Source organism: Chlamydotis macqueenii, chromosome 15 (genome assembly GCF_036417535.1).
Source record: "Chlamydotis macqueenii isolate bChlMac1 chromosome 15, bChlMac1.mat, whole genome shotgun sequence".
In the NCBI taxonomy this organism is placed as follows: Eukaryota; Metazoa; Chordata; class Aves; order Otidiformes; family Otididae; genus Chlamydotis; species Chlamydotis macqueenii.
This window is the reverse complement of record NC_141570.1, coordinates 4,338,145-4,356,290: the sequence shown is the minus strand read 5'-3', so window position 1 is coordinate 4,356,290 and position 18,146 is coordinate 4,338,145. Positions and strand designations below refer to the sequence as shown.

The 18,146-nt window shown below is 42.9% G+C and overlaps 1 protein-coding gene across 1 annotated transcript in view; it reads left to right on the top strand.

Annotated features, from left to right (window-relative positions):
- Positions 1 to 17,527, top strand: part of FOXK1 (forkhead box K1) — a 47,298-nt gene extending 29,771 nt beyond the window's left edge. The window contains exons 3-9 of the mRNA XM_086760098.1: positions 6,296 to 6,452; positions 7,710 to 7,856; positions 9,608 to 9,801; positions 10,951 to 11,117; positions 11,826 to 12,107; positions 14,025 to 14,249; positions 16,528 to 17,527. Of these exons, the coding sequence (XP_086616224.1) occupies positions 6,296 to 6,452; positions 7,710 to 7,856; positions 9,608 to 9,801; positions 10,951 to 11,117; positions 11,826 to 12,107; positions 14,025 to 14,249; positions 16,528 to 16,748 (1,393 nt within the window). The 3' untranslated portion in view covers positions 16,749 to 17,527. The remainder of the gene's footprint in view (positions 1 to 6,295; positions 6,453 to 7,709; positions 7,857 to 9,607; positions 9,802 to 10,950; positions 11,118 to 11,825; positions 12,108 to 14,024; positions 14,250 to 16,527) is intronic.
- The last annotated feature ends 619 nt before the right edge of the window (positions 17,528 to 18,146 follow it).

Below are 18,146 nucleotides of genomic sequence, written 5' to 3'. Positions count from 1 at the left end.
AAATTATTTCGGTGACATGCTGCATGCTCTGATAATGGATTACTCAGAGGCCTGCACTCCAGGAACTGCAGTTATCTTGGCTTAGCCACCAACTTGTTTTGTGGCCTTTAACAGGTCATTTAAATTCATTGTCTGATTTTTATGCATGTATAGTGTAATAACTACTTTCCAAGAGTATGTAGTAGATAAATTATGCATTGAGCTGTTATTCGGTAAAGCGTGACAGAAGAGTGTGTGTGAGCCGTGTTATAGCAGTCGTGCGCATGCTGGCTAGGCTTTCATTTGGACTTGGCTTGAGAAAAGAGAGTGCTTTTTAATGGGCTCCAGGACAGCCACACAACACCGTTTCAGAACACTTGGGGTTTAATCTGAACTTGCACGTTTCCTCTAAAGGTACGTAGCAAGAAGCTGAATGAATCCTAACTTCAGTGGATGCATTCAGTCACTGGAACAGGATGTGTAAATATTGCCTGCTCCGTTTTATTCAGCCTTTCCTCCTTCCTGTAGCACTACTAGCCATGTAACTGAAACACCAGTGAAGAGCTCCAAGGCAGGTTTTTTGCAGGCTCTTTTGCATTGTCTTGGTTATCCATTACTTCCTGCATTCGGGCAGAATATACAGCTCGGGTAACTCCCACAATTGGACAGACCGGTGATTATTTTTAATCACCCTTGTCTCCAAACCACAAGCCAACTAGTGTGATGCATATACATCATGTAAGAAAAGCAACAATCTATACCAGGCTTGGGAGTTCCTGCGCACATTTAATTCAGATAATGGACCATGTGCTAGAGGAGATGTGCCAAGCCATGTGCTGGAGGAAAGGTTGCAGATGTCACCAGCTACACGAGCACTTCCTCTTCCCCTGATGCATATAAAATGTTCGCTGAATCCACAGTCAGAGTGAGCTCACTTCCTTTTGAAAAGGGGAAACCACTGGAGCACAGACAAGTAATAAGAATTTCAAGTTTTGCGGAGAGCTAACTTTCACTGTGGCTTGTTCGACAGCTTTTTCTTCAGCGTTAAGTAGGCAGGGTAGCTCTCGGATTTCTCCTTTCGCATCAAAATCCAGCTTGGTTTGGCAGTTTCACCACTTGTGATTGTTTCTGAAACTTGTTTGAAACATGCAACGTGCAAGGACTTGTCTGTCTTTGAGTTAGGTTTTTGGGGCTAGGCCGGGCAAGGAGAGAGTGGCAGAGGATTCTCACTCATTATTGCTGATTGGTGTATCGTGGAAATGCTCATTTCGCAAGCCAAAGTGCTGTACTTTGACCCGATTCTTGCTTATTGCATGTAAAAAACGTCCCTGTATCTTTTGGTGCGCCTTTTTGCAGACTCATGAAATGAAATATAGGGGTAGTCTGAGGTTTGTGACATTTCTCTAACCGTAGTTCTTGTGCACAGGGCAGCACACATCCAATTTGCATTTGAAGGGGAGACTGGGGAAGATTGTGTTAAGAAAGGGAATTCTCACTTTGTACTCAATAGGGGCTTAAAAAAATGACCTGCTCAGACAGGAATCTGTGTATTGGCAGTGTTGCCAAAGTGGTAGCTCTTATCACTGTTATCTTTTGTACCTGCTTCACAAATGTGCACTGAGGCATTTTTCAAAGGCGCTGCCCATGTGCATACCGTATCCTAAACCACAAAGCTGAAGAGATGGGTTTTTTCCTCTTTAGCAATGCAGATTAAGTCACGTGAACAGTTTTATGTGGGATTCCAGGTAATCTTTCCTCCTTGTTGTAGAGAGGATAGGTGCTTTATCCATAGACCTGGCTTCAATTAAGCCTCTATAGCTTGATCCCTACAGATATCTTTAGTGCAGAAAAGAATGAAATTAAGTAATAGGGCAGCTTTCCTGCATTCTCGTGCTGCCTCTCCTGGGGAAATTGGTACTGGAGTTCGGGAGTGTTTCTGTTCCCAGCTTGCTCATAGACTTGTAATATGACCATAAATAAACCATTTAACGTCTTGTAGCTTCACTTTTATATTTTTTTTTTCTGCTCCCAGTCTGTAAAATGAGGCTAATATTGACAGTCTCTGGAGATTTTTACAAGGAAGCACTGTATGTGTGCTGGCAATGGATCCCTCTAGCCCAGTATTCTGCCTCAGACAGGTATCTTTGGCGTAATATAAGAACACAGAAAATAAATAGTAATGCTAACTTATGTGCAGTCTGCCTCCACCATTTTCTTGGATCAGGGGCTACCTCAGAGCAGAGACTTCCTGACCACCTGTCTAATAAAGCCCCTGATGGATTCCCTGTCTTCCTCCTTTCCCCAAGAACTTGTTTAATCACCTTTTGCATTCACATAGACTTTTAGCATCAGCCCTGTCTTACAGCATGTCATTCTGTAGTGTAACTACAAACATAAAAGCACTTTCTCTTGTTTTGGATATGCTGCTTTGTTTTGTTCTGTGTTCACTAGACCCTCTATTAGAAGAGACCAGGAGCTGAACACCTTCTCTTGGCTTTGTTTTTATAGGCTCTGTCACCTTGGACCTCAGTTTCTGTCTTAAACTATTTGTTTCTTATATGGAATTCATTCCGTGTCTCTGATCATCCTAGTTATCCCCATCAGTACCTTCTCTGGATCTGCTGAATCCTTCTTTTTTTGAAGTGAGAAGAAACAAGCAACACCCAGCATCCTGGGTGTGGACGCACCATGCACATGGTAGTGCGTGCTATTTTTGCACTCTGATTCTTTAGTTAAAGCAAACTTCTTCTGGACGTTCCAGCAGAAATGCAGTAAGTTGTACATCATCTCCAATAGCTGTGTTTAAAGACTTAATTGTTGCTAGAAATTGCTGTGAAACTAAGAGGTTGGATTCTTGTTGGCAGGAGTTGAAAGAGAATCGTGATGCTACAAGACCTGCTACGTCCTCAATAGCCAAAAGTAAGCCCTGTGTTTAAAAGACATTCTGCCCATTACGTGGGTGAATATATTGCAGATGCTGCATTCAGCCCTCACCTTTCTAGCCTTCCAGTTGAAGAAGGGTTAAGGACTAAATGGAAAACATACTGCATAGGACCAGTGTGATTCAGCATGTGGTTGTAGTCTGATTTTTTAAAGCTGAGTCTCAGCATGGTATTTGGGGAACTGCAGCTGAATGATTGCCTGCAGTCAGTGTTTCAAGTTGGGACGCTGAATCCTCAGTGGCTAGCGAACATCTCTGGGACTTGAGGCATTAACCGTGGTGCCACAGGATTAAGACTGTGCGTGACTGCAGCTGGTTCACTTAGGTGCTCGGTGTGTATTTCAATGGTACAAACCACTTACTTCGTCTCCGAAATGCTCTCTTCCATAACAGACAAGCTTAACCCAAATTAGCTTGTGAGCTGAAATTGCCTACATGAACAGCAAGCTTGGATCACAGCAGTAAGTTAAGATGATTGCAGACTTAGCTGTGCCTTTCCCAGTAAAAGACTGTAGTATTAAAATGAATCAAGCTATCACCAAGTATTGATGCAATATTAATATCCAGCAAATCATAATCACTGTCCCCACACTTGATTTTTGTTTTATAGCACAGACAGGTGTTTGTAGGGAGAAGTCTTTGTTCCATAATATTTTTAAAGGGAGTGTGAGTGCATGCAAGCATCCCTGGCTCTGGGTGGTGAGGAGAATTCCAGGAACTCCAGGAAACTGATGTCACCACATTGTGTTTGCTTGTTTTCTTTTAACTGCACTAATGTTTAATTTTAACTTAACCCTCAGAGGGATATTTTTAGTAAAGCTGTTTCTTCACTCCTTCTGTCCTATGTTGGAGGGGAACAGATTGTGTCTCTTTGTTTTTTCCAGTAGTCAGCCCTTTCTCCCATCCCTCTGAAGAGCTCTTTGATTGCCTGAGAGCTTGAACATTTAGCAGCAATCATACGTAAAATTCATTATCAGCCCCAGAAGCTAAAATTTTAACAGCAAAAGCTGGACTCCTTGCTCTGCTGATCATGAAGAAACTAATCAGTTCTTGTATCTGAACTGCATGGGACAATCTTTGAAACCGTACTAGTTTATTTAAAAGAGCAAAGAGCTCTGTGCAGAGCATGGATTTACTGGAGAACTTTTCTCTCTTCTTTATCTTTGACCTGAGTTCTGGCTGCTGACTCTGTGGTTTACTGCTCATGTATTTCTGCAGGAAAAAAACAAAATCAGAAAACCGTTTCATCCTATTCCATTCTTAGCCCATGTGTTACAATAATTGCTTGGCTGCCAAACGCAAAGATAAAAAGAACTGCTGTGTCTTTGGTTTGTCACTGTTTCATGTATGAAAATGGCTTTCATTTGTAATTATCTATACATTACAAGAAGTGTGTATGTGGAGAAGCTATTGAAAAATGACAGCGGAATAATTAAATTCACACCAACTCCCATGTGAATACTAAGACATCAAGAGTGTCCTCTGTGGTTTAGCATTATCCACTTTCGAAGTGTGGAATAGCAAACTTTGATTCATTTTCCTGCACAAACAGATCTCTGCTTCTTGAAAGACTAGGGAGGAAATACTTTATCTCTGACAAAGAGAGATTTGTACGTATTGGCTCATCAACATTTATATACTTTGCACCTCCTGAAAGCTTCACCTCCTGCTGTGCTTCTGAACAGCATCACCCATCAATGCCAAGGACTGAAAGGGTTAACAGGTGCTGTGCAGCACTTAGCATGGCCAGTATATGGGAGAGCTTGGGTCTCCTATTGCCAGGGTTTGTTGTGGCTGGATATTTCTGTTGCCTTTTCCCTCTCCTCTGGCCCCCCCATCCTGTAATTCACTTTTAGAAGAAACCAGTCTCGCTTGTGCTGAGCTCAGCACTGCAGCCATTTGCAAAGACACCGCAAGGAGAAGCAGCACTTCTCAGTTTACAGGCTGGACTGCGGTAGGAAAGGGTCATTCCTTACCATCAGATTGCTTGTGCACCGAAGGTATTGCCCGCTGAGCAGGAGAGGGTTGTCTCACGGTTTCCTCTCCATCCATGTGTGTACGTGGGTGTGGGGGAAGCTATTTAGACAGTCACCTTTTTGAGGAGAGGACTGTGTTCTGTGGTTTTTCACGCAGCATTTAGCACAGTGCTGCCATGTCAGTTAACTGCATTTATTTGTGTCAGGGTTAGCACTGTTGTTGGGTATTTGACGGGCAAGAGGATTGTTTATGCCAGGTTTACTCAATTTTGGTTCCCAACTGTGGACTTCAATTTGCATCTTTTCATATGATTTGAGCTGCTTGTTTTGCTGTGTAAATCTTCTGTGTAATGATTTGCTTTCTTGTTCACTGTTTCTCTGCTCTTATGTAGAAGACCCATGTAATCCTGGATTTGAACGTGTCTTGTGCTGGTCTGGCGTTGCACCCCTTGATGCTGGACAGCACAGAGCAGAGACAGAACAAGGGAACTTCAGATCCCCAGACTCATCTCTCTCCTCTTGTCCTTCCAACCCTGCAAATCAAGGATATGTGATCCCTAGACAAGCCTTTCTGATTAGTTCTCATCTTGTAGCACTCATTTCTGTGTGCCTGAGTGGTGCTGCAAATTATAGCGACCTTTTATTTGTTTGTAGCTTTTTATCAGCTTCAGCATGGCTTTCCTGCTCAGTAGTTGTTCCTGTAATGCCATCTTGTGGTGGCCCGGAGTCTCTGAACGTGTCTTTTCCCTATGCTAGCCAAAGCTGGGTGAGCTACCTACCTTCTGTCATACATACTAGTGATTGCAATTCCCTTTTGTTAGCTGCCTTTGTGTGCTGGTCAGTCAAGGAAATCTGTCTCTGACTGTGTGGCACTCATCAGGGTATGATCTCCTGAAGCTCTTGTGTTGTGTTAGACAGGGACCCTCATAACTATGCCTGCACTGAGTGCTTTACATATAATACTGTAAAAGAACATAACCCATATGTGTTAAAATAATTGATTAAATATTACCAGTGTTATAAGGAGAGTGGTGGTGTTCATTCACAAGTTATAATAGAGAGCTATTTCTTTAGTTAAGTATTCATCCCTGGAACAGTCTATGTTTTAAGTCCCACATTGTTTTAAGTGCTTCTTTAAACACAGAGGAGCTGTTTAGTGCTTTGAGACTCTACTGTAGGGGGAAGGTATCAAGATTCTGTAGAAATTCCAATTTTATCTCTGATGGCTTGGGTTTTTTCTCAGTCTGCCTGAGCTGTGGGTTAAGCCACGGGGGCAAAAATAAGTCCAGTGTGTATCTGCTTCTCTGTGACCTGGGAGCTTTACTGTACCTTAGTAAGAACTGTGTGTCTTGTTAACAAATCAAGTCACAATAACTTCATTTCCTTTTTGCCTCTACAGTGTTCCCAACTCTTGCCCGGCCAGTCCACGTGGTGCTGGATCCTCAGGATATCGTTTTGTTCACAACATTACCTCGGATCTGCAGCTAGCAGCAGAGTATGCCGCAAAAGCAGCATCAGAACAGCAGGCAGATGCATCTGGCGGGGACAGCCCAAAGGTTCAGAGAAACATTACTTACCCAGCAGTGCTCATTGAGAGGCTTATTAAGGCCTGGCAGCTTATTGCCAGTGCTGGATATAGTTAAAAGGAGTCTAAGAATACCCTGGCCATAAGGGTGCTGCATACAGTATCCTCCAGGGTTTGGACACCGTGCCTTCAAACCAGCATCTTATTAATGGTAGATGATGAATCTGCTTGCTTAGCTGCCCAGAATGTATTCGAGTTGTTCACTAAAAGGATTAAGTGAGAAGAATTTTTTTGCTTATTTGATAAATCAAGAACCCATAAAGAAGAGGTGCATTAAAATTCAGAGTCTTTTTTTCTCCTTTTAGTTAATGGCATTTTGTAAAACACAGTTGGAAAAAAGGGAAAGAAAACAGATCTTGCCATGAGAAATCGGTAGTCTGACTTTAAAACAAACATGAAGGCTTGTCAAGCAAGCATTAGATGAGGAGAGTAGGAAGTGGAATTTGAATTAAAAAATAACTTAGCTATAATGATAAAACTTAATTTTGGTGAGCTGATCTTCAGATCAAAGTGAGAGGTCTGAATCTAAAACCACCTGATTTGGGATTGGGTGGAGGAGCACACAATACTGATGGCTTTTTTTGTAGATTGAATTCTCCCTTGAGACAAGAAGGGCTGTTTTTGATGGAGTAATATGAAGAGCTGGGAATATGAGACCTGGCAAACAAATTAAAGTTCCTAGAATGAAACAAATCCTGCTGGAGAGGGGAAGGGACAGGATCAAGTTTCATATTGGGCTTGTTGCTGGGAGGAGAGCTGATAGCATACTTGCATGAAACCTTTCTAACAAAGTTTAATTGTAGCTGGGCAGATTTGAAGGCTTTAGTTTTATGAACACAGAAAGCAGCAAATGTAGTCTATACCCCCTAAGTCTTTGCTTCCAATTGCTTGTGCTGACCCTGTTCCTTGTGCTGGTGTAAGCATGTATGGTAAATTCAGTGAGGAACGGAATCAGATTAAAGTTAGCTTTTCTGATGTGTGTTTGTGGGCAGAGAGAGCGACATACTTTTAATCTGGCTCAGTCCTATAGTACTGTTTGCACACAAACATTTGTACTAAACTGGGAGGTGGCAGTATAAAACAGGAGTGAAAGGGAAGAGGGTGGTGCTCTTAAATTCCCCATGATGCTGTCTTAGCCCAATGTGCTTTTTTAGTTTGGATTGTTGGTAGACTCTAGTGTAAAAATTCATTGTTAGTGACTAAATTTCTGTTTGGTTTTTTCCCTTAGGATGAGTCCAAGCCACCCTATTCTTATGCTCAGCTAATTGTGCAGGCTATATCTTCAGCACAGGACAGGCAATTAACACTAAGTGGGATCTATGCCCACATTACCAAGCATTATCCGTATTACAGGACTGCTGACAAAGGCTGGCAGGTGAGTTCTTGACACTGACAAGCTTTTAAACAACTTTGACAGGGCTTATCTGCTTTGAAATACATTTGTTAAAGATTTGAGGCACTGGGAATAGAGCTGCTTTGACTATTCCTGGAGTGAATTTGTTTAACGTAAGCTAACTAGTTTGTTTGTGAGTGATTAGTCTTTTTGAAATACCTTCTGGGGCAATGTAGTGTGTTACTGTTGGGCTGTCTGGTTTCTGAAACCCTTTTAAGGCTGCAGTCATGTGTCTTTCATTTTTGTTTATTCTTCCACATCCTTGCTATCAGCCACTCCTCTGCCCAGATACTTGCCTGAATCTTGCTTAATCTTTCACCTTGTCTTTGTTTAGCATGATCTGTCCAAGCAGCAGATGTCCAGCCTAAAACTGAGGTTCCAGGTTTTTAATCATAATAATACCTTAAATCACAATTGTTTTGCTTTCCCAATGTATTGACTACATTGCTTAAGTCTCAGTTTGCAAGTTTGGAATCTCGGAATGGGAGCTTCGGGAACTTTGAGGCCGTGCCTTCCTTGCAGTTTTAAAGGAAACCTGGCCAGCTTCATACAGTTTGGATGTAGTTAACACATGCTAAATCAAGCTTAAATGTTCACTGGAGGACTGCTTTCAAAGTTCCAGAAACCTCAGCTCCACCTGCTTCCAGACTTTTTCTTGGCATTGCACCTTCAAAATGGGTGTTGTCATTTGAATATAATACACTCATGCAGCTGGAAAGACTCTTGCAGCTGCTGATTTCATTGTGTTCAACTGGCAGGAGCAGTATTGCTTGGTGCACTTTGAGTGCAGTTGGAATAAATAAATTTCTGCCTCCTTAGCTTTTCCCTGCAGTTGTAATTAATTGTGGAATTAACTTCCTGCCTTAACCTGCTCAGCAGAGTTGTGCTTTGCAAACCAGTTGCTGTGTCCTGCTTGAGAGAGCTGTGTTTCAGTAGAAGGTGAAGGTATTTTTTTCCCCTCACCCACCAGTGGCATTGTAAGGCTGCACTTGTGAAGAGTTTGTCTAAACGTGCTGCATCTTGGTTTATTTTGAAAGTGGAAGAGGAATGAGCTTGTGCACACCTGGGCTTACTGAGCTTTTCCCCCAGCTGAAAAGACATTGCTACACCTAATCAGAGGTAGACTTTTCCAGTGAAAAAGATAAACAGTTTTGTCAGCATCTGGAGAGCTGTACAGTGCTAGACTAGTGTTACATAAATAATGGATTCTTCTTGCAGAGAGTTGTCTGAGAGTATGTTTACTGGCTTTTGCATTATGATTACCGTGAGATGCAGTGTCCTTTAGGGCATGTGTGGGCACCCCAGTGATCACTTGGCAGGTAAACAGCTAGCACAGGCTCAGGCAATTTTTTCTGCTTGCCTAGAATGAAGTCTGTCTTTTGAGAGTGTTCTGATGTGGTTTACAGTGATTTCCCCCTGCCTCAGCAAAAGCTCTGCTTTCATTGCTTTCCACAGAAAAGTCACTGCACTGCCTGGCTCCAGATGTATTTAAGTGATGATATAGTACCATGCACACCCATATTTCAGCATGGTTAGCAGAAACTGTGACACGTTTCCTCAGATTATCTCTTCTGTGACTTTGGAGCTGTGTGAGTGGAGTGACTTGTTTCTGTCTTCAACGTTGATTCTGCAGTGTGGATTTTATTTTTCTAAGCTGTGTGGGGAAACCCATTCGTCTTTGTTACATGCTTCCTCATGGCAAAATAATCATCTCATTCCTCTGCTTCCTGCAGAATTCCATTCGGCACAACCTCTCCTTGAACCGTTACTTTATTAAAGTCCCACGCTCCCAGGAGGAGCCTGGAAAGGGTTCCTTTTGGCGAATTGACCCTGCCTCTGAAGCCAAACTAGTAGAGCAAGCATTTAGAAAACGAAGGCAAAGAGGAGTGTCCTGTTTCCGAACACCTTTTGGGCCTCTCTCCTCCAGGTAACTTCAGCTGCCTCTAATCTTTGTGCCAAACTCGTTACAAAGAAAACAAACAAAAACTTCTCCTGAAGTATATGGAGCAAACTTTCCTTCTGTTTATAGTTTGAGAGGTAATCTGTTTAGATAGTCCTGAGGCATAATCTGAAAATTGTTCTGACTTAAGTGTTTACAAAAAAAAAAACAAACTACAAAAATGCATCAAATAACCTATCTGTTTTGGCATAATTTCAAAGAAATTCAAAGCAGTCATCACTAGAGTAAGCGTTTTCAGATGCCAGTCTCTCATTTCAGGAAAACTGTGTTTAGATGTGGATTAGATCATTAGTGGGAATAACTTTTGTGGTATTTAAAACACTCTCCTATAGGGAAGATTGCATTGATCGTGGTTGTCAGCAGTGAGGCAATGGGAGGATGTTCTGTGGAGCTACTCCGAAAGAGTGTCTGCAAAAGAGGAGCTGTGTGCAGTACAGCTTTCTCCAAGCCCTGTAGGTGCAGGGATAAGACTTGCAATTTCACACTGGCTGGAGCAGTTTCATGTGGCATTTGTCCCACACCTTGCTTCCTTTTAGTGTCTTAGAATGGGGGAGAATGGCAGGAGAATCATAGCAGCTTTCAACTGATCAGCTTCTCCATCTTGTTTGTCATTAAAGAAGTGTTATGATTCCTCATGTGTTTGGCCACATGGGACCAGAGGTGGGAACCAAGTGGTTGGGGAGGGAGAAGGGGGAGCAACTACTCTGTAAGCATATATGGGACCAGACACTTGCATCTACATTGCCTTTCTTCCTCTCCCTTGTCACTCTCAGCACTGACAAAGATCCTTTGAGAATGGCCTGAAATCATAAAACTGATCTATCATGAGGCACTTCCAGCTTCTTGGTCGGCAGTGGTTCTTAAAATGAAATGTTAAGTGTACTCTGAAGAGTCCGGTTTCCTTCAGCAAGGAATAATATGGCAGTATTTGGTGCTAGAGCGTTTGAGGTTACTGTGTGCTTTTCAGCTGTTCCCAGCAAGACTGTAGTGGGTAGTGTGGAAGAAAGACTGTCTTTCTGCTAGAGAATCCTGTACTGGAGATAACTCTCAGTCTCTGCTGCTGTCTTGTGGTCGAAATGCATCTACACTTGCCAACACTATGTTCTGGTGTTTCAGGAGTGCTCCTGCCTCCCCTACTCACCCTGGCCTGCTGTCCCCTCACTCCAGTGGCCTACAGACTCCAGAGTGCCTGTCACGGGAGGGCTCACCCATTCCACATGATCACGACTTTGGGTCAAAGTTAGCCTCAGTTCCAGAGTATCGGTATTCACAGAGCGCACCTGGTGAGTAGCTCTTTCACAGAGGGTGACTGTTCAGTTGCATCAAATGCCGTGCTGAGGACACCACAGGAATGCTCCTGCCAGTGTATTACAGGAGGATCTGTGTCTCTCTTTCCACTTCATTGTTAGAGACTGATGATGCATATGCAACTTCAGACCAGTTTCACTGGTCTTTGGATGAGGTGACAGGAGATAAAGGAATATGGAGAAACCTATGAGAACCTTGAACTAGGTGGCTTTAAAGAACTGGCAGCAGAGTAGTAGCCATGGTAGTGCGTAGCTCACTCACGCTAATTTTCTAGCCTTCTGGATAAGATCAGCTTGGCCATGCAGAGCTCTGGTGCTGTGGCCAGGGCCTTGGTAATTTGTTAAGCCCTGGTAAGTATCTGCTTGTCAGCTGCGCTGTAACAGGCCTGATGTATAGGGTGTTCCTGTGAAGCTGGGAGGCAGAGCTCATTAACTAAAGCCTCATTTTTTTTCTTCTGCGTATTGTGGCTTTTGTTCACAGAAACGTGCTCAGGTAGCAAATAATCTTTGTTAAATTAAGAAAGAAAAGGTTGAAGGTGGTATTTTTGAAGCCTTATTTTTCATTCCTTATCCTTACTCTGCCAATGCTGAAGGACTGAGTATTGCAGATTAGAAGTGCATAGGTGAAATGAATGGAGACCTTTTTGCCCATCCTGTTAACGTATGCTTCTCTCCTCTGTTTAGGATCTCCAGTCAGTGCCCAGCCAGTGATTATGGCTGTTCCTCCTCGACCATCTACTCTGGTGGCAAAACCAGTTGCGTACATGCCAGCATCAATAGTGACTTCTCAACAGCCTTCATGTCACGCAATTCACGTAGTTCAACAAGCTCCCACTGTTACAATGGTCCGAGTTGTCACCTCCTCTGCAAATTCTGCAAACGGATACATCCTCACAAATCAGGGCGCAGCAGGAGGAGCTCATGAAGCTGCAGGAGCGGTGTTGGACTTGGCTGGTGACCACCGAGGTAACTTTTCACCTGCCTTGCTGCTCCATTAATAGACTTGAGCAGACTTGTGGGGGGTGGTGGGTGGTCGAGCAATGTTTCACTCACTGGGTGCTTAGCCCTTAATAAAAGATATTTTTCCAGGTGAAACTTAAACCAAGTAAGAGCTCATCATGGATGTTTCCACCAGTGAGTAGGACAACTGTACTCCCTTGTCTCCTGTGGGGAACAAATCTAACAGACTTTAGAAGCTGAAAAAACATGCAATGCTTTAAATATTTATGTTATCCCCAGTATCAATATTATGCCTGTGTATTGGTCAGCTAGATGTGCTATGGAAATGTGTGTTTTTTCTAGCCTAAAGATGGCCTGGAAAAAGCTGAAACTCTCTGCTTCAGGATGGCTTTGTAAATAAATGACTAAGCCCTTTTCTGCAGGCCTGGATTCCTAGAGGAAGGCATGTGCTTCTGGAAGTGCAGGCAGTGCCCCATTAAAGCAGTCTTCAAAAACCAGTTACAACAAAGACCTCTCTTATCCTAAACTGGAAGTTCCCGCCTTGGGGGATCTAGTGAGTTAAACGTTCTCTTGCTGTGATCTAGACAACACCTTATCTGCTCACCATTTCAGAAGGGCTTAGTGCTGCAAGATAGATGTGTGTTGTACGAACAGCAAGACCAGTTACTCTGATTGCTTTTATGTTGGCAGTGGGGCAATGGTTCTTCTCTAAGGGAAAGAAAAAAAATGTCAAAGACTTTCCTTTACAGCAGTAGCGGGACCAGTGGCATTTTTAGTTCAGCATTGGTTATCCTACTTGAGTTTCACTTGCATTCTATAGAAATTCCTGTCTGGATCCCATACGTGTTCCTGAAGCGCTATGAGTTGCAGCTGCTTATATGTCACCTGCTCCCTTCTTTCATTCACTAGTTCTTGCTGTCACTTGTTCTTTCCTTACTTGTCCCTCTATTCCCACTCATTCTTTTCCAAACTCTACCTTCCCTTTATTTTTCCTGTTTGCTCCATTTTTCCTTCCTAATCTCCCTGCTTTCCTTGCCTTTTCTCTCCCTGCTTCCCATCAGCCTGCCTGCAGGTCTCAGCTCAGTGCTTATGTCCCATCTAACTCCTCTTGTTTCTTCTAATGTTCAAGTGGGAGAAACGTGCTCTTCCTGCAGGACCTTCCTACAGTTTGTGCTTCCTGCCTGTCTTCTCTGCTTTGAGACCCACTGAGCCCCTAGAAGAGATGACTTTCCTCTCCTGCATGCCTAGCAGGAGGCTGAATTGACCTTTACTTGTCCTGGGAAGTGAGATAAGTGGTTGAGTGCTCTCAGACAGTTACCTCTATCCAGGAACTCAGCTCTCTTTTTTCCCTTTTTTTTTTTTTTTTTTTTCTTTCCTTCCTCCTGGTTTCTTCCTATATTTTCATAGCGGGCACAAGCTTGCAATGGTGGGAAGACCTCCTTGTAAATTAGCCTACGTGCAGGCCTGACAGTAAGCTGTTGCAGGCATTTTGGCTCCAGGCATTGTTTAAGATCTTACTGCCTTCTCCTGCTGTGTGGTATTGAGAGTCAGGCCAATTTGCCTGTAATTACAAAGTAAGCTATGAAGTTTGCAGAGACTGCTGTCCAGATCACAGCTGTAATGTGCCAATAAGGGAGATGATGCCTTTTTAGGACAAAGAGTCAAGTTTATAATGGTGAGATGGCAGGGTTTTTTTTGCCTGAGAGGCTTATGCCGTGAGAAAAATGTTAATATTGATAGATTGTATGTGCAATAGAGAATATTTTTGTGTTTTCAAATATTCATCCCTGACCTTCTGTGGTGCTGAGGTATTTTCAGATCTGTAAGCCTGGGGTATGTATCACTGCTAAAATGTTAATGAGAATGAAGCCTGTTCCTAAGCCAGACTAGTAAATGATTGTTGTCTGTTCTACTCTTATGCAGGCATGGATGAAAAGCCAACGATCGCATTTGCCACGATACCTACAGCCAGCCGTGTTATTCAGACCGTCGCCAGTCAGATGGCACAGGGTGTTCCGGGACAGACAGTCACAATCCTTCAGCAGGCAGCTCCAGTGGCCATTGGACAGCATCAGCTCCCCGTGCGAGCAGTCACTCAGAACGGGAAACACGCCATCCCCACCAACAGCATCACCAGCAGCGCTTATGGTAGGCTCTGTTTCCATTGCTTTCTGATTGTTGATGGCTCTCTGAGCTTATCAGTTAAGCTGTAAAGCTGTAAGGGTTTTCTTAGTTACGTATCAAGTTATTCCATGTGTCCAATTCCAAAGGTATTCCAATTCTTCAACTTCTGAGGCTGTAAGTGCCAGTGATAGATATCCTCGGCTTGCTCCCTTTCCCTAGTGGAAAAGTTTTGCTGTCTAACACTGCTTCTGAAAAGTCCAATGTCTTTCCTTTGTCCTTGGCTATGCATTTATTGCTACTTATATTCTCTACCTTTTGAGGGTTACTTGTTGGAAGTGTTAGTGATTCTTGGTTAGAGCCTGTTTTCATTTGTTTTCCTCTGACAAACAGGCTTTTGCTAAGTAATAAAATTTCCATGGTGCTCTTTAGATCTTGTGAAATATGACTCCATAGAGTATTAAGAAAATAACCTGCTTTCCCATCTTGCCATCTTAGAGCCTGAGAGAAAGAACATCTATTTAATGAGGCGAACATCTGTAGGATTGTTTCTTATATACAGGATGTTTTCTAGTCATTTGTCAAGCACGTTTTTAAAATCCCGTGCTAGCTATGTCTTGGCAGCCTCCCATTATTGCTTGCTCAGCACCTCAGGTTTTGTCCAGTTAAGGATGATGACTGGGGATGGTAGTATCCTGGTTTCTTACAGCCCTTTTCAATGAGATGCTAAGCACCTCTACTGTCCCAGGCTGGTGCTTAGAGGGAGTCTGAAATGAAGAGCACTGGTGAGATTTTGATGGCTTTCATGAAGTGAAGTAGGATTGTTTCTATAGAATTTTCTGCCATGTCCATTTGCATGTGGCTTGCACTTGAATTGCAAGAATCTTTTTGGAGCAATGGAAAAATGACAGCAATAAGGATTTTATGCAACTAGGATGTTAAGATGGAGTTGCTGTTACCCAACAGTAATGTTTGTGTAATGAAGAACCAGACAAGCTTTTATTTAACATTTTTATGTTAAGATATTCTCATATCACCAAATTTTTTTCTAGCTCTCAAACTGAAAACTATTCCAGTTGAATCTGAGGGTTTTTTTGTGAGTGGTAGTGAATTTCTTTTTGACAAGATGGATCGTGAGGCTCTTGACTCTTGTCTATACAAACTTAACTTCTCTTCAGCTGCATGGTTTAGGTTCTCTGTGAGTCACTGCACTGTAATTGGTGACTGCCCTTATCCTTGCCCTATTTTTTTCCTTTATCCTCTTGATACTCTACAGCCTCCTTCCCATGCCTTAGTTGAAGTTGCTGGGCTTTGAGACCCTTTGTTCTGTTTGCTTTGTTTATTTATCCTAGGGCTCCTTTTTTGATGCACTTAGCAGTGAACACACCACTAATGTTCTGTCATTCCATCCTTTGCAAATCAGTCTGGAGGGCAGAGGATGTGCTGTCTCCTGAGTCCCCTTTGGCTCCTTCTCCAACTGATGCAGAGTCCAAAAACTGCATGTGTTTTGTTTTCCAAGCAGTGTTGTGTGCCAAAGCCAGTGTGTAAGCACATTCTCTGTCTGGAACTAGGAAATTGTAGACATTTTTATGGAGAGTTGCTACTTAAATCATCCTTTTTTTTTTTTTTTTTTTTTTTTTTTCCCCCTCACCACTTTTGTTAATGGGAGGGCAAGGTCTTTTTTGTCAGTACTAGAATACAAGATTGGGAGACAAAAATTCTTACATTCTGGTCCCAGTTCTGGTGGGAACGCATTTCGTTGTCAGGGGTAAGCTCTTTCCTGCTCCCCTTTACAAGTGAGATGTCAGTATACTCAATATTTGGATTCTAATCTGGTTTCCCGACAGAGTGGCTGTTCTTACTGTGCAAGTAGGGATAAAGAGAGCCCATTAAATTGAAGGCACAACACAAAGATGATGTAGCTTGCAAGAAGTTCTGACTGTAGGTGGCCAGATAACAATGTCTCAAAGAGGAGGTGTACTGTATTTTTAACAGGGGATTGTTCCTCCCCTTCTGTAGGTGAATGCTTAGCTGGGAATGTCTTGTTTGACAATGGGTGGGAAGAAGGAAGTTCTCCTATGAAAGGGTTATTACCAGTTTGGTAAACTTGCACAAAGCTGAGATTGTGGGGAGAGAGGGAGGAACAAGGTTAGGAAGCCTTTCAAAATGGACTTGAAAACAGCGCTTGAATACATGCCAGCTATTGCATTTGACTGTGGTGTTTTGTTTTCTTGCTTTCTGGCATAGAAAATGCTTGTGCTACTTCATCACATTAATTCTTTCTCTCTCTTGTCCTACTTCCCAGCTCTTACAAATCCATTGCAGCTTCTTGCAGCCCAGGCCAGCTCGTCCACTCCTGTTGTAGTCAGCCGAGTATGTGAGACGGGGACCGAAGAGACGGCAGCAGCCTCTTCCAGTGAACCTGAAGTCAAAAGACCCCGGCTAGAAGAGTCCAGTGGAGCAGTCCCAGCCCAAACTGGAGTCATCACGTCTACAATGCCACAAGGACAGGCAACCAGTGAATGAAGAACCGGTGGGAGGAGCTGGAGTGATGCGGGGTGGGCATGGGGTGGCAGCAGCCCCTTAAAGCAACTCTCAAAGAAAACAAACCACAACCGTAACAGCTCAAAACATAGTGAATAAAGAGCTCTTTTTAAAGTCAGATTTTTAAACAGCTGTTAGAATCACAAGGTGCCAAAAAGAATGGAAAACCCCTCCCAAGAACCCATACCTGGAACTCTGTTCTGTCTTTACCTATGGGATACTTCTTCCTTTTAAAAAAAAAAAAATTCAAAAAAAATACAGACAACTGATTGTATGACTGCTGGGATATTTTTAACTGTATTTTCCCCTTTTGGCTCCAAGGGGATGCAATTTGCAGTTCAGCATCTAAAGGAATGTAAAACAAATACAATCTGCTCCCTGGAAAGAAAACTCCTCATTTTCTATGCCTTAATACTGTGCTTCTCGGAGCTTTGAGACATAGGACCATTTTTAAAAGGCCACTTAAGGCAATCAAATGCTAAAAGATGAGTGCAGTATTTCACAACAGCAGCATTAAAGAAACATGGTACCAAGCTTCAAGTAAAAGGCAAATTATTTTGGTTTTTAAAACAGAAAAATTCTGAATATGAACAAATGTTTATTTATGTGGGAATTCAGGAGGAAGAGTTACAGGGCTCAACCACCTGGATTTCCAGATGCAATTTCTCTCCATTCCCTCTGAGGGAGAATAAGATGACAGAGGAACTGTATTAATTTGGTTCCTGTAAAGATATTAAAAACAAAGGGGTTTGTACCTTCAATGACTTCTTACAATTATTCATCACTTGCTCTGGACAACAACCAAAGTATCTTGATGACTGAGGATCGCATGGGGAAGGGTGTCTCCAAAAGGTTCTGTGTGCATTTGAGCGATCACATCCTGTGCTGGATGGAGCAGCAGATTTTGTTGAAAATAGCACTGTAGGTGGAGACGTTGCCACTGTCTGTGAACTTGAGAAAATACTGGTTTATCTGCTGCACTAAAGCAGTCTGCCTTCACCTCCTGCTGGTAGTGTGGTCCTCTGCTAGATGGGTGATGGTCAGGAGGCTAGGGCTGGGTGGGAGTCTGTCACTGACCCTCTGCCATGGCTGACAGCAAGGCTTCTGCATTATTCTTCTGAGGGGAGTTGAGAGCTGGGGTGAAAGGCAGCAGAGTTCATACAGCATTTAGTACAAAATCTGTACGTGTGTAGACACCAAGGCAAAAAATGCCTTTTATTTTCCATATGGCAAAAGTCACTGAAGGTCTTGAACAGGTTTTCCAAAAGGAATTTGGAGGTTTCCTTTCGTTGCCTGGCTCCCTCTCCCATTTCTCCTCCCTTGAGGATCCTCTGGGAAGAGGCTTTTACTCGAACTGTGTTCCAGGCTCTCCATGTAGTA